This window comes from Chrysochloris asiatica, unplaced genomic scaffold (genome assembly GCF_000296735.1).
Source record: "Chrysochloris asiatica unplaced genomic scaffold, ChrAsi1.0 scaffold00346, whole genome shotgun sequence".
Lineage (NCBI taxonomy): Eukaryota > Metazoa > Chordata > Mammalia > Afrosoricida > Chrysochloridae > Chrysochloris > Chrysochloris asiatica.
The window spans coordinates 602,128-616,753 of NW_006408864.1; the positions used below are offsets into that span (position 1 = coordinate 602,128).

At 41.4% G+C, this 14,626-nt stretch overlaps 1 protein-coding gene and 1 pseudogene across 1 annotated transcript in view; both read right to left on the reverse strand.

The window, feature by feature from the left end:
• Positions 1-14,626, reverse strand: part of PIGL (phosphatidylinositol glycan anchor biosynthesis, class L) — an 80,670-nt gene that overhangs the window by 17,268 nt on the left and 48,776 nt on the right. Inside the window, exons 4-6 of the mRNA XM_006875905.1 lie at positions 12,350-12,417; positions 6,677-6,708; positions 4,997-5,130 (exon numbers count right to left, since the gene is read on the reverse strand). Coding sequence (XP_006875967.1) covers positions 4,997-5,130; positions 6,677-6,708; positions 12,350-12,417 — 234 coding nt within the window. The remainder of the gene's footprint in view (positions 1-4,996; positions 5,131-6,676; positions 6,709-12,349; positions 12,418-14,626) is intronic.
• Positions 2,140-3,177, reverse strand: LOC102827752 (annotated as a pseudogene).

The following is a 14,626-nucleotide window of genomic DNA, read 5'->3' on the forward strand; positions in this document are numbered from 1 at the left end:
ATGTCACTGTAGGATAAGCACTGGACCACAAAGTTGGTTTGAACCACAAGGTTGGTTGTTCAAACTCACCAGCTACTCTTTGGAAACCCAATACAGGGTTGCTATGAGTTAGAACCAACTTGATCACACTTAACAACAAAAACATATAAACTAAAAATTGATAAATGGGCAAATCCAGATCCATTTTAATACACTTGTATCAGAAAAGAGATACAAATCAAAAGATTAGTAAGAATACTCAAATTTTGACCTACATAAGTACTTAGCTTTACCTACATGTTATATCTAGACTCCTGAACACAACATAATGAAAATACACATTTTTTTAAGGCACATGTTAACATTTACAAAAATTGATTATGAATCTAAAGCTGTGGATTGTTCTGAGTAGACTGAGTGCCTTGGCTTCACATTGTATTTCATTCCTTTTTCAGGCCAACCTCTATGTGGAAGCCTCTGGCCCAATGGGCAGGAAAGTGAGGAACTTAAATGATAAAACACCTGGAACAGAGACGCCATTTGTGTTAGATGCTGGGAATGCCATGGATTCCAGGCTGAGCTCACTCCAGCATTGGTCTCTCTCTGGTGTCACCCTACCTCCTGTGTCAAACCCCCTCTCCTGTGTTACATGCCCTCTCCCTGTCCACATCCTCCTCTCCTGTGTCACATTCTCCTCTTCTCTGTCATACCCTATGTGTTATGTCACTAGCTCCCGCTCCTCTGTCTTTCTTTCTTTTCCCTCATTACCCTCATCTTTTCTGCTAAAAGGGGGTCAGTGTAGGGGAACTGTCTACTCTAGAAGACCACTCTTAGGGACACAAAACATCCGGTAGCTCCACTTTCTGGATGATCATCTGATTTACCAATTGTGCCTCATGCATAGTCTTATTTTGTACATAAAAGATGGAATGTTTCTATGTTTCCCTTTTTATTCTTTCATCAATAAATTGAAATGTTCCTTGGGCAGATGGGATGCCAAACTCAGAAATAAAGCTCTTTATTTATATTCCAGAATTTTAAAAAATAAAAAATTTGATTATGAACTGGCCACTAAGGAAATTCCAAGAAAATTTTAAAAAATCAGTATTACAGAACCATATTTACTGACTATGAAACAATTAGAAATCAACAATAAAAAGATTTTACATACATACACATATACTCTAAAATGTACCCTAAAAATCTTGTGGATTAAAGAGGAAGTTACTATGCAAACTATAAAATATATATAACTGAACAACAGTAGAACTACGTATCAAAACTTGTGAGGTGCTATAAAAGGAAAATAAGTGTGCTTTGAAGAAAATTAATTATAGGAAACTATTTGTTTTTAGGTCTGAAAATGAAAACAAAAGCTTTATGGAAATTAAAATAAGAACAAAGTACTATAAATAAATATAAGGGCTGAAATATAAGAACAGAAATGAATGAATTATGGAAGAGACAGAGCAGCTGAGGATTCTAGACTCATGCAAAGAGAAAGGGTATGTGCTGGCAGCCAGGAGGCAGGCCTGTAGAATGTGTCCTTGGGTAGTTTAAATGATTATATATCCTTGAGTGTTTCTGTGTATATCAAAACCAACCAACCAAACAACCAACCAGACGGAATAGAAGCAAATACTGCTGAATGATGATGCATCAGGGGATTGTAATCATTGCTAAGAAATGAAACATGATAGGATGAGTACAAAATCGATGTTCTCCCATGTCAATCAATTCACAATAAAAGCCTAAAGGTTGTTGGTTTGAGCCCACCCGGAGGTGCATCAGAGTGGCTGTTTCCAAAACCCTACATAGTAGTTCCACTCTGCACACAGAGGGTCACCATGAGTTGGACAACAAAAACAACACTTCGGAAGACAAACTGGAGTGATTCGCTTGACCCATCGCTTCCCCACCTCTAATGGTACCCACTGACTGCTAAGAGCGTTCCTTAGGTCTAGTGCTTTCTTGGCAGGCAGGTAGGTTTCTAGTGGTCAGCCTACTCTACATAGAGAAACCTCTCGAAGTTCTGAATTCCTCTTAGACTGAAGCTGGGAAATCTACTCTGTGTGGAACAGTGAAAATTGGTAAATAAAAATGTCCATTAATGAGGACTTCATTACACACACATGCACATATATTTTAGAATAAACACCTTTAATACAAGTGCTGGAGGACTAATTTGCCTTTCTGGTCTTCATATTTTCATACTGACTCCAGCTCCTTGCCCTCTAGCACACAGCCATCTTCTCAGCCACACTGGCCTGGTCCTGAAGCGATGCACACAAGAAGCTGGCTCTGTCTAACTGCTTCTCCAGGAGACTGTCAGTTTTTGCATTCTTTTTCCTTTCATCTGAATATTTTCCATTGCTTTTTCTGAATTTTTCCCCATTGCTTTTCCTTTAACATCTCTTCCTCTTTAGGAGTCAGTTTGTCTCCCTTCTGGTGGCCCAGGGACACTGCACAGTGTAACTCATACTACTGCTGGTACAATGGGCACACTGCAGTTCTCCACCTTGGTCTGGGTGAGGACCAGTTCATTATTGGATGTACTACAGACAACACTGATGATCCTTGTTTTGTGAGTACAACACTCAGAGCTCAGGAGAAGTTCCCCATGTCCAGCCTGAGGGTCTGGAACTTCTTGCTGCCTCCTCTCATGTGAACTGTGTTTATGCGGCAGGAGTGTTGGCCATGGGTGTCCCAGTTCACACTTCCGCTTCTGTGGTTGGGCTTTCTCTTGCTCCTGGTCTTGTGGCACGTGATGTTCTGGAAGATGCCCACGGCTTGGCACTAGCACTCATTACATATTTTATGGTTCAATTATACAACACCTCATATAATGAGTAACAGGCAATCACTACAATTCTCTCTGCAGAATTCTTAACGACACAGGAGAAAATAGTTTTTTTAATTTTTTATTATATATTATTATATATTGTTACAGCAGCTGGTGAATAGTAAGGACTGTGTAATTCCATTAAAATATATCTATACGCTATGGGTCGGAACCGACTCGACGGCACTTAACAACAACAACAACAAAATACATATGTTATGAATGTATATATATAAACATAAAAACAGTAGAAGGAAATTGCCTAACATGTTAACAATTACTTCTGAGTGATGGGATTGCAGATCATTTTTATTTTCTTTTGGATACTCTAATTTCAGATTTTCTATAATGAGCATGTATATTTACCTTTCTTAGCATGTATTATTATAATTTGTCAATATTATTTTTTGTTGTTATTGAAAATATACAAAGATATGCATCAACTGAGATAATAATTTATATATAATAAAATGCACCCATTGTAAGGATACATTTCAATGAGTTCTTGTAAATGTATACACAAATAAGTAACCACCACCTAGATTAAAAAAAAAAAAATTCTGTCACCTCATATATTTTCTTGTGCCTCTTTAGAGTCAACACCTCCAGCTCCAGACAAGCACTGAATAATTTTCTGTTGTGTTAGGTAAGATTTTCCTTTTCTAGAATGTTACATAAATGGAGTCATACCGTATATCTCTTTTGTGTCTGTCTTTCACATATAATGCTTTTGAAATGTATTTTCCATTTGTTGAACATATCAGTAATCCAATACTTTATACTTCTGAGTATTTGTTGTTTAAAATCAATATATATCCTGACTTTTACTCTGTCTTTATCCCTACTCAGTTCATTTTATACCTTTTACTTTACCTCATTATTGTCAGTATTTTTTGAATAACATTTATTATGTTTTCAGTACAAACGTATACAGAAAATTACCTTTTCATTTAACAATTACTACATAAATTATTCAGTGACATTGGTTAACTTTTCCACAATGTATCAACATTCTCATTAATTCCATTCAGGATGTTCTGTTTCCAGTAAGTTGTTTTCCCTGTTTCCTTAACCTTTCATCTTTGCTTTAGAGTTAATTGTTGATCATTTAGTCTTTTATAGATGGTTTTTTAAAGGTGTGTAGTATTCACTGGTAATATTATTTTATTAGCAAATTTGTTATTTGGCCAAAGGTGACCTTATGGGGTATCTCAGGTCGATAGTCTCAGGACTCCTATAGTTTCAACTAGTCCACTAATTCTTTGTAAAAATCTGAGTTCTGTTCTACATTTTTCTCCCTTTCTGTTAGGATCCATCTATTGTGTTCCTGATCAGAATGAATGTTAATGGTTGCTGGCCGCCATCTATTTTTTCTGGTCTGTTAGTCCTATAGACTAGTTTCTTCCCATAGTGTTTGGTTTCCTTCTTTCTTTTTTACTCCAATTGGGAAGAGACTGATAGTTGTGTCTTAGATGGCCACAAGGTTTTAAGACTCTAGACACTACTCAACAAATTAGAATGTAGAACAAACGCTTTATGAACTATATTATGCCAATTGACCCAGTTGTCCCACAAGATATGGTCCTAAGGCTTCAAACCCAGATATCTAATCCCATGAAGTGTTGGATTAGATCTAAGAATTGTCTGTAACTGTGGTTCCTATGTGCTTTATTATATACATGAACATACATGTATGCATGCACACACACATATATATGTTGTTGTTGTTAAGTTTTCATAGCAACCCTGTATAGGGTTTCCAAGGAGCAAGTGGTGAGTTTGAACTGCCAACCTTGTGCTTAGCCATCCAGTGCTTATTCTACCAGAGGGGGCTTCAAAATGTCAACAGGAAATTTTATCTTTTAATTCTATTTTTCCATTAACTTTGTGAAGCACTCTCATTATATGTGCAAACATAACCACATATATATATTTTGGTGATTGTTTCTGTTGCAAAATTATATATGTCCTAGCATTAATGTGTATTATTTTTATAATTAGAAAAAAAGGGAAAAATCACTTAAAATATATAAGTAAATATATATGATATAGTTCTAAAACTCAGGGACAAGCACAGCTGTCCTCAGTAGGGCCTCTTCAGAGGTGGGGTTTGAGAAACGAGATAATCTGGGGAACAGATCTAGAGTTGGGTGTGCAGAAATTTGCATTCCTTACCTTAGCCTGTGCCACCTCTTTGCTGGTGAGCACGAAGAGGACATTCTGAGGCTGAAGCCAAGAAAAGGGCAGATCCAGAAGGGAGATGTACTTGCGTACCACATTCACGGTCTTAAGCAGGAGCACAGAACACCCTGTTGGGGCAAGGGTAGAAGAGTCTAGTTGCTTTCTGGCACATTTGCCCCTGAGTATCTACCCTGCCCTTGTGGTTCAAAGAAGTGGCTGTGGAGTTGCCAAATGACTCCATAGAGCCAAAGTTGCTCTTTGCCCATCATTCTAGCAGGTAGAAGGGATCATTGAAGACCTGGCTAGCTACTCTTTAACCCTTTTATATCCCTCAGCATGAGGTTGGCTTCTAAAGGTTAGGATCTGCTACTTCATCAAGGTAATGGAGACATGAATTTCTGTACTGCCAGGCAAGAGACCTGGTCCCAGCTCTGCCACTAAAGAACAGATTGTTGTTGTTGTTGTTGTTAAATGCCATCAAGTTGACTCTGACTCATAGTGACTCTGTATAGGGTTTCTGAGGAGTAGCTGGTGGATTTGAACTGTGGACCTTGTGGTTTGTAGTCCAGTGCTGATCCTACAGCGCCACACAAGAGTCCAAAGAACTGAACTGGTGGTGGTGGTGGTTATGTGTCGTGGAGTCGGTTCCGACTCACAGTGACCCTGTACAGGGTTTCGCTATGGATTGCATCTCAAGGTAAAGAAAACAAAACTCCTCACCATTGGACCAGTAAAAAATATCCTTATCAGCAGAGAAAAGACTGAAGTTGTCAAGGACTTCATTCTTCTTGGATCAACAATCAACACTCATGGAAGCAACAGTAAAGAAATCAAATTACATATTGAATTAGGCAAATCTGCTACACAAGACCTTTTTAAAGTGTTTAAGAGCAAAGATGTCAGCTTGAAGACTAAGGTGCGCCTGACCCAAGCCATGGTATTTTCAATAACCTCACATGCATGTGAAAGCTGGACAGTGAATAAGGAAGACTGTAGAAAAATTGATGCTTTTGAGTTATGTATGGTATTGGAGGAGAATACTGAAAGTGCCCTGGGCTGTCAAAAGAACAAACATATCTGTGTTGGAAGAAGTGTAGCCAGAGTGCTCCTTGGAGGCCAGGATGGCCAAACTTCGTCTCTTATACTTTGCACTTATTGCCAGGAGAGACCAGTCACTGGAGAAGGATATCAAGTTTGGTAGGGTGGAGGGTCAGAGAAAAAGAGGAAGACCCTCAGTGAGATGGATTGGCCAAGTGGCAGCACCAATGGGCTCAAGTATGGCAATGATAGTGAGGTTGGCCCAGGATAGGGCAGTGTTTTGTTCTATATAGGGGTGCTATGAGTCGGTACCAACTCTATGGCACCTAACAACAAATCTTTACGAGAGCAGAAAGCCTCATCTTTCTCCCGTGGAACAGCTGGTAGTTTCGAACTGCTGACCTTGTAGTTTGCAGCCCAATTCATAACCACTACGCTACCAGAGCTCCTTAAAGAACTGATAAACTTGGGAAAATCCCTTTAATTTCTCTGAGCCTCGGTTTTTCTCTGTGGCTGAGCTGTCCCTACACTCCTTTCAGCTGGCCTGGGGCAACTCTCAGTGTATTTGCAAATTTCACTCTGAGTTTCTTAGAGGGACAGTAATTACCAACCTTTTGTAAAAGGGATAAGCCTTACCTTTAGGCAATCTCCCCTCTGAGTGCAGGGTCCTGATGGAAGGAAGAAGATAGAAAGAGTCAGCTATTCCTTTGTGGTTAACAAAGGAGCCTTACAGAACAATATGTGTGTGTGTGTGTGTGTGTGGGGGGGGGGTCCCTTCCCAGTAGGTTTCCAGTTAGTTTCTTTTGCATAAATCACCACATGGACCTCTGGCTACAGCTGAAGGGTCCAGTGTGGGCATCCTGCTGGAGGACAGCCAATCCAGGGGCTGCCTAATAGTTTAGGGAGTGCTTAGCCAAAGCTTTTTGACCATTAGAGATGAAGGTAACTATGCTGAACTCTTCCAAATTTGTCTCTTGAAATTATAATGGGAGTGGGGGGGGGGAATGTTTTTTTCTGTTGTTTTTATTTTTAATGTTCATTGACATTTTTCCCCTGATACTTTCTTTCTCCTTTTTGATTCTTCCACTCTTACCTCTGGTGACAGGTAATGTCATTCTGGGATCACTGCCTTAATGGGGTGGGTGGGAGGTGGGGATGAGGCAGGTCCCACAGCAGTGATCTCAGTTTCTTCCAGACTTTGTAATTGGGAAGCAGCGGGTAAAGAAGGATGGTACAGCACTATTCCCTGCTCCCCGCCCATACCACATATACTAATGGCAAAGAGCTTCTTGGTAGCAGAGGATAAATGGAAGAAGTGTTATGCCCAGAATTCAGGGTCCCCAAAGACCACCCAAGAGCTGTGTACCAGATGCAAATACATAAGGGAAGTTTAATCAAGCTCCAGCCAGGTCTCTAACCTTATCCGATGCATCGGAATAGGGAAAGAGCCCTGAATTCATTGTCTGCAGGGTTTTTATAGAGTTTTCAAACAGCTCAGGTTTCTCAGCTTTACAATCTTTGGATTGGTTAACAATTGGCAAACTATAAGATGTTACAGTTTAATTGGTCAGGACTGATGGTCTTTGTTTTTAGGCTAGGGTAAAGGAAAACATCTGGCCTCTGGCCTTGAGCTGCCTGGCTATTTATACATATATCATTTTCTTGGAGCTAGAGGACGTGTTCAGGCTAATGTACAGAATGGAGATTGACCTTGTCTCTGGAGGGAACTAAAAACTGAGGCCTTGTCTATTTAAAATGCTTTCCTGAGCCTGACTAGAGTTTAGTCAAGCAGTCTCTAGGTAGGCAAAATCAGGTAAAATCAGTTTGGTTCTTACAGAAGTTGAGAGAAAACTGATAAATTTAAGGGCCTGACTGCCTGACAGAGTCCTGAGAAACAAACAAACAAAAAATGTTCTCAGCCTTTCAGATATACTGAGATCAGAGGCAACTTGCCCCCCTCTCCAAGTAGAGCCCTGGAAAATTCTGAGTTTGAGGGGGTCTAGGCATCTGAGTAAAGCATTGGGAATGCAAGGCCTAAGGTAAGCAGAGCGGTGAGCAATGGATACATACAACTGAAATTGGCAGAATGTAAAGGCATAGAATAATCTGTCCTGAGAGCCCAGGCTTGGGAGGGAATCTCTGGGAAGCTAAGCATGAAAGGACCTTCACTGGAGGAAATCCAAGAGGAGCCAGAGAGAGCAGGAGAAGGTGGGCAAGTGGATGTTAGGGAAGTGAAAGTACCATCAATAAGGGACAGGCAGGGTCAAACACTACAGAACGGTCAAGACTCCTGAGGACCTAAGCAAACCTAGCTACCAGAGAGTCTATGGTCATTTGGCAGAGAGAGCAGTTTCCATAGAGTGTGGCAGCAGAAGGCAGGCCCAGAAGGAAGGGAGAAGGGCTGTGCACAGGAAGGAATGGAGGGAACACCACCATCTGCTGTGTGTGTTGAGAGGATGAAAGTCCTTAAGGAGGATTGGCAATAATCTACAGAGAAGAGGCCATGTCATCACCATAAAGGCATTCCCTGCAGTCTGAAGGTGGCTCAGACTGCGGAGGGTCTGGTGATAGAATGAGCTCATGGAGCTCACAAATGGAGCTCAGGCTCAAGAAGGGGGAAAGGAGTGGCTCATGAGACAAGCATTGTCCCCTTCGCATTTCTGCTGGCTGTTGGGTCCCACTGAGATTGCAGTTGGATAGAGGCTCCACTCTGTTATTGAGATGAGCTCCTAGAGCGACTGGAACACCAGGTTGGCCTTGAGCTGTGGAACAGTGGAAATGATACAGTAGTCTTTGGGCTGCCTCTTCCAGGGCATGTTCCTGTAATTTGTGGAGTGGTTGCATTGTTGGCAATTGTTTTCCCTGGTTCTGAATCTGCTTTGCTTTTGTTTTCTTGACAGAAATACTCCTGGGAACTTCCGTGTAAAGCCCAAGCAATCATGTAAAAGAGTACAAAAGAGAGGGCCAGTGAGCATGTAAAAAGGAATGGAAGAAGACACACTGTTTACTGTTCATTGTTGTTGTTAAGTGCCGTGCAGTTGGTTCCAACTGATAGCAACGCTATAAAAGGTTTCTGAGGAGTGAGTGGTGGGTTTAGGAGTCTAGTACTTATTCTACAGTGCCACACTGGGACTCCGTTTACTGCTTCTTGTTGTTAAGTGTCACTGAGTTGGTTCTAAACCCTGTATAGTGTTTCTGAGGAGCAGCTGGTGGGTTTCAACCGCAGACGTTGTGGTTTGCAGTCCAGTGCTGATCCTACAGCACACCAGGAGTCCTGTTTACTGCTTGTTGTTGTTGTTAAGTGCCTTTGAGTCAGTTCCAACTCATAGTGACCCTTATAGGGTTTCCAAGGAGTGGCTGGTGAATTTAAACCACCGACCTTGCGATTCAAACTGATCTTCAGTCCAGTGCTTATCTCACAGTGCCACACCACGACCATCTTATCTTTTTTCCTCAACACAATCTGACAGGTTAGCTGTGAATATTCTCACATGACAAAACTAAAACTCTAAGAGGTCAAATAGTTTCCAAGTCACACTTGCTTCTAACTCAGGATCACAAATGGACTTCAGCGTCTAGGTAAAGCTGTCAGCCACTCTGAGAATGATGGGGAGGAGTCTCACTTTTGCAGAGTGAGCTGGAAGGAGACTCTAATTCAGATACAGAAAGGACAAATGCTTAGGCTGAGCAAACTAGAAGAGCCACAGAGAGATGGGAGAAAGAAGAATCCCAGTTAGAGAAGGAGAGAAGATGGGGTCAGACATGAGTGGATGGAGGATGAAAGGCTAAGAATAGAAAAGCAGGTCTCAACACAACTATGATCCTAGTAAGCAGGGAACTAACTGGGAAGAACCATAAAATCTAAACCATGTTTCAGGAAAATATACATAGTAGTTAGGGAGCTACAAAGAGGCAGGGATAAGCTCAGAAGGCTTTAATGGGATATTATATAAAATACTGGCTCATTGTTGTTAGGTGCTGTCGAGTTGGTTTCAACTCAGTGACCTTATTTACAACAGAACCAAACACTGCCTGGTTCTGTGCCATTCTCACAATACTTTAGCTTGAGTCCATTACTGCTGCCATTGTGCCAATCCATTCTCGTTGGGGGTCTTCCTCTTTTTTGCTGACTTTCCACTTTACCTAGCGTTAAACTGGTCTGTTGTTGTTGTTCCAAGTGCCATCAAGTCGGTTCCAACTCATAGTGACCCTGAACAGGGTTTCCAAGGAGCAGAGCTGGTGAGCTTGAACCACTGACCTTGTGGTTCAAACCAACCTTGCAGTCCAGTGTATTATCCCACAACCCACACAGGACTTGGATACTGGTATAGGAGGACTTTTTGGGGGGGAAGGAGTGAGATGCTTCTAGGGAAATTGGCACAGTGAACTCCCCTGGGAGTATAGGTGGGGGTAGAGGGTCAGGGAAGGGCTGTAAGGACATTTTCAAAGTAGTATGGATGGTAAGTTGAAGAGATCTTGGCCATATGAATATATTGTTTCCTCTCAAGTACAGTGACTCTAGTTTAGTGTATGGAGAAGTTCCAGAAACACTGAAAACCTTTGGAGTCACAGTGTTTTCTGAGGCAAATGGCTCCAGCAATCCTGTCTGCATGAAGTTGTCTACTTGGGTTCTCTGCTTGGAATGAAATGAGGGCACTTGGGTGGTGAGTGGATCAGTGATCAGACCCAGCAAAGTGATCTCAGTTAGCCTGCACTCCCACCCACTGAGGTTTCTCTGCATCCTCATCCAATATGACCCTTTCTCTGGTGCGGTGTAAAGTGGGTGAAAATGAAAGGCTCAGTGTGCACCTGGTATGAGGTTGAACCATTGTTCCTGGTCTCTATGCGGCCTGCTGTCCACTCTGGTCTTGGCAGCCTAAACTCTGAGTAACCATGGCAGAAAAACTGCTCTTAGACTATCTCATTTTTCCTTGCTCTTCATAAAAAACTTCATCACTGACCTCAACTGGGATATATGTCTTTCCTGAATTTGAAGGGGCCTAACACAACTAGCACTACGTATCTCTACAGTGGGACCCTCTGATGGAGACAGGAAGTTACAGGTTTTTTTAGGATTTATTAGGGAAAACATTTTTATCTCCCCTCATTCCAGTCTAGGAAATAGGAAGATCTCTCTGGGAAAAATCTGTAGGGAGTGATCGTCACCATCTTTCAGGAAGTGACATACAGATTAGGGACAAGACTGGAGAGCACTCACGCTGAATTGGCTATCACATTGCAGCAGACAGAGCGCTGAGCAGAGATCCAGGCATCCTGGATTCTAAGCCTGCTTCTGCCTTTGGATAACCTTGTAAATTTGAGCAAACCACTTCTCTGCCTCAGCAAAATGAAGTGGTTGGACTTAATGATAGCTGAGGTCCAACTTCACATACGTCACTGTACCAGTGTGAAAATGCTGGGAACATATAGATGATTACAAGATTAAGTCCTTCACTCACGTTGCCCCTTTCCTTTCTCAGGCCTAGGAGAAGCATTCTCTTGAAGACAGGAAACATGGTATATGCTTGTATGACCCTAATAAATCAGTCAGTATTTTTGAAGTTCAATCTTGTTACTGGTAAACTGCAGCTAACCATCTGTGAAACAGAATGGGTGTGAAGAACAAATGAAAATACATACATGTCATGTATGTATGTCCTTCTTCTCCGAAGAAAGACTTGAGACGCTGTACAAAATGTACAATGAGGGTAACAAAATCAGTGAGAATAAGGAAAGGAAACAGAGGAAGCCAAGAGGGATCTCCATCTGCAGTCTTGTCTTGCTGGGTGCCATTAAGTGCATTGCTAACTCACAGCAAGCCTGTATGACAAAGGAGAATTCCCACACAGGGTTCTCTTGGCTGTGATCTTTATGGAAACAGATTGTCAGATCTTTCTTTGACAAACTCACTGAGTGGGTTCTATCCACCAAGCTTTGGGTTAGCAGCTGAGCACTTAACTGCTGCGTTGCAATGGCTCCTTGCAGAGTCCTGTACCATGTCCTTAAAATCTTGTACCTGGGTTACAAGGGACTGTCAAGTTGGCCCTAAAAGTTTTCTGTGGCCAAAACAAAGAGGGAGATAATATCAGTTACCCCATTTGTAGTATTCAATGGAGTTAAAAAGTTTATCTGTTTAGGAAATAAGCATTCCTAATAGTAAGTTTTGAAGTAAATTTCTCCCAGAGGAGACACAGCCAACAACTGCTCTAATAATTCAATAGTATGTTCATGGGCATAGTACTTAAGAAACTTTACACACTAAGCAACTGGACAAACCTTGTCCCACCTCTGTCCCCCAGAGCAGCATACCTCACGGCCACATGAAGAGCAATGTGATTGATATGACCACTTACTCCCCTGGCATCGAAAGTCACCACCTGTAGAGAAACACAGGGTTTCACTCATGTTAGTCTGAATGCTTTTTCTGCAGATGCTGAAAAGAAAAAAGGATTTGTTGTTAAATGGGGAGAAAAGTTATTCCCTTCAGAAGGCAGGGAGAAAGTAGGACCTGGAACTCTATGAACTGACTTCTGAGCCATTGGTTTGGCTGATTTTACAGAGGCGATTTCCATGAGTTTTATGGTTTACTCTTGCTCCTGGCCAGTGGAGTAGAGTGGAATTCAGCTATGATCTAAGTATGGGTTCAGGGTATCTTTATTGCTAATCTGCTTATCCACTAGCACATACAATTTTCCTAGGTGGCTGCTATGTGATCCTTTGTTCATGTAAATGGGCCTGATTTATTTGGTCTTTTCCTCATGGCACACTGAGGGTGTAAAAGCTATGAGACACAACTGTCCTTATACCTCTGGAGTTGAGTTTAGGGAAAAAGTGTATTGTTTCACAGATGGACTCAAACATCAGCATTGTTAGGATGGTGCAGGATCGGGCAGTGGTTCCTTCTGCTGTACATGGGCTTTGAGTTGGAACTAACTCAATGACAGCTAACAGCAACATTAACAGATTGCCTGTTTCTATTTTCATAGACATGTCAGTATCTGTTTATTAACTATAAGCTCAGTCAAGGTTCCAGCATACCATTTCTGTGCAGATGGATTAAAAATAAAAAATCAATGGATAACTTGACTAATAATAAAAACAAACATACAAACATAGTAATAATAAAAGGATAACTTAAATAACAAAAATATAAGAAAAACCAAGAACTTAAGACAAGGAATGTTGTTGTTGTTGTTGTTAAGTGCCATTGAGTCGGTTCTAACCCATAGCGACCCTGTAACAGGGTTTCCGAGGGTGTAAATCCTTACGGGAGTAGAAAGTCTCATCTTTCTCCCATGCAGCGGCTGGTAGTTTCAAACCGCTGACCTTAAGGTTTGCAGCCCGATTCGTAACCACTACGCTACCAGAGCTCCTTAAGACAAGGAAGAGCAATGGATAATTATGGGTAAGCTGTCCCCAAGGAAAGAAGCTGACCAGGCAGTATGAATGGAAGGACCTGGAAATGAGAATGGTATAGGTTGTGAAGAGATTCACTATAGGTCTTTGTTTTACACTGTAAAACATGCTGACTTCATGTACAGAAAACTTTGTACAGCAGCTAACATTTATTACTTGGAGGTGGTATTTTATTTTAAAGTTTTATTGTGAATTAAGTAAAGGTTTACAGAGATCATCAGTTTTACATTCAATAAACCATATACTTCATTTCAACTCAATGGTTGTAAACACCTCAACGTCACATCACTTACTCCACGTCCTCCCTGCGTTTCTTGCTTCCATTCCTTCTTTTTTACCAATGCTTCTAAATTTTGTCCCTAAGTAAATGCAGCCCTTTTGATCTCAAATGGTTGACCATTTTATGGTGTGTATACCTCACTGGTGTTGTTGTCTTCCCTATGCTGTTGTTTAGTTCCATCCAGTAGGTTTCAACCCATAGTGGCCCTCTACAGGGTTTCCAAGGAGTGGCTAGTCAATTTGAACTGCTGACCTTGCAGTTCAAACCAGCCTTGTGGTCCAATGCTTATCCTACAGCGCCATACCAGGGCTCCTGTTGTCCTTATATACTTATTTATTCCTTGGTTGAAAATTGAGTCACAGGGATGGTTTCTTTCAGTTCCATACCTGAAGGCTGACCAAGGGCCACAGTCTCAAGATTTCACCAGTCTCTGTTTGACCAGTATACCTGGTCTTTATGATTTTCAGTTTTTTCCTATATTTTATCTTACTCTAACAACACAGAATACAGGACCAAGCAGGCTCAGTGGATGGTGCTAGAACTCTGAACCACATATAAAGGAATATTTAGAAGATTGGAAAGTGTACAGATAGGGGAAATTGTAGCAGAATCAAGAAATCCATTGCTTTCTAATTTAAGATGCTCAGCTACTCCTGGAGCCGCCATCATGGTAGAGAGTAAGTGGGAGAAGGATCAGAATAGCCATGAACGCCTGACAGAACCGCGGAGATACAGATGTGGACATTCTTTTTTTGGTATCTGTTCATTGGTCTCTCGCTGTCTGCATTCTGGTGACTAGAGGGAATGCCTGAGTGAATGGACACCCCAACCCCACCAATGGAGGATTCTACTACGCATGTGCACAGATCTCCTCAAAATTTAAAGTGACA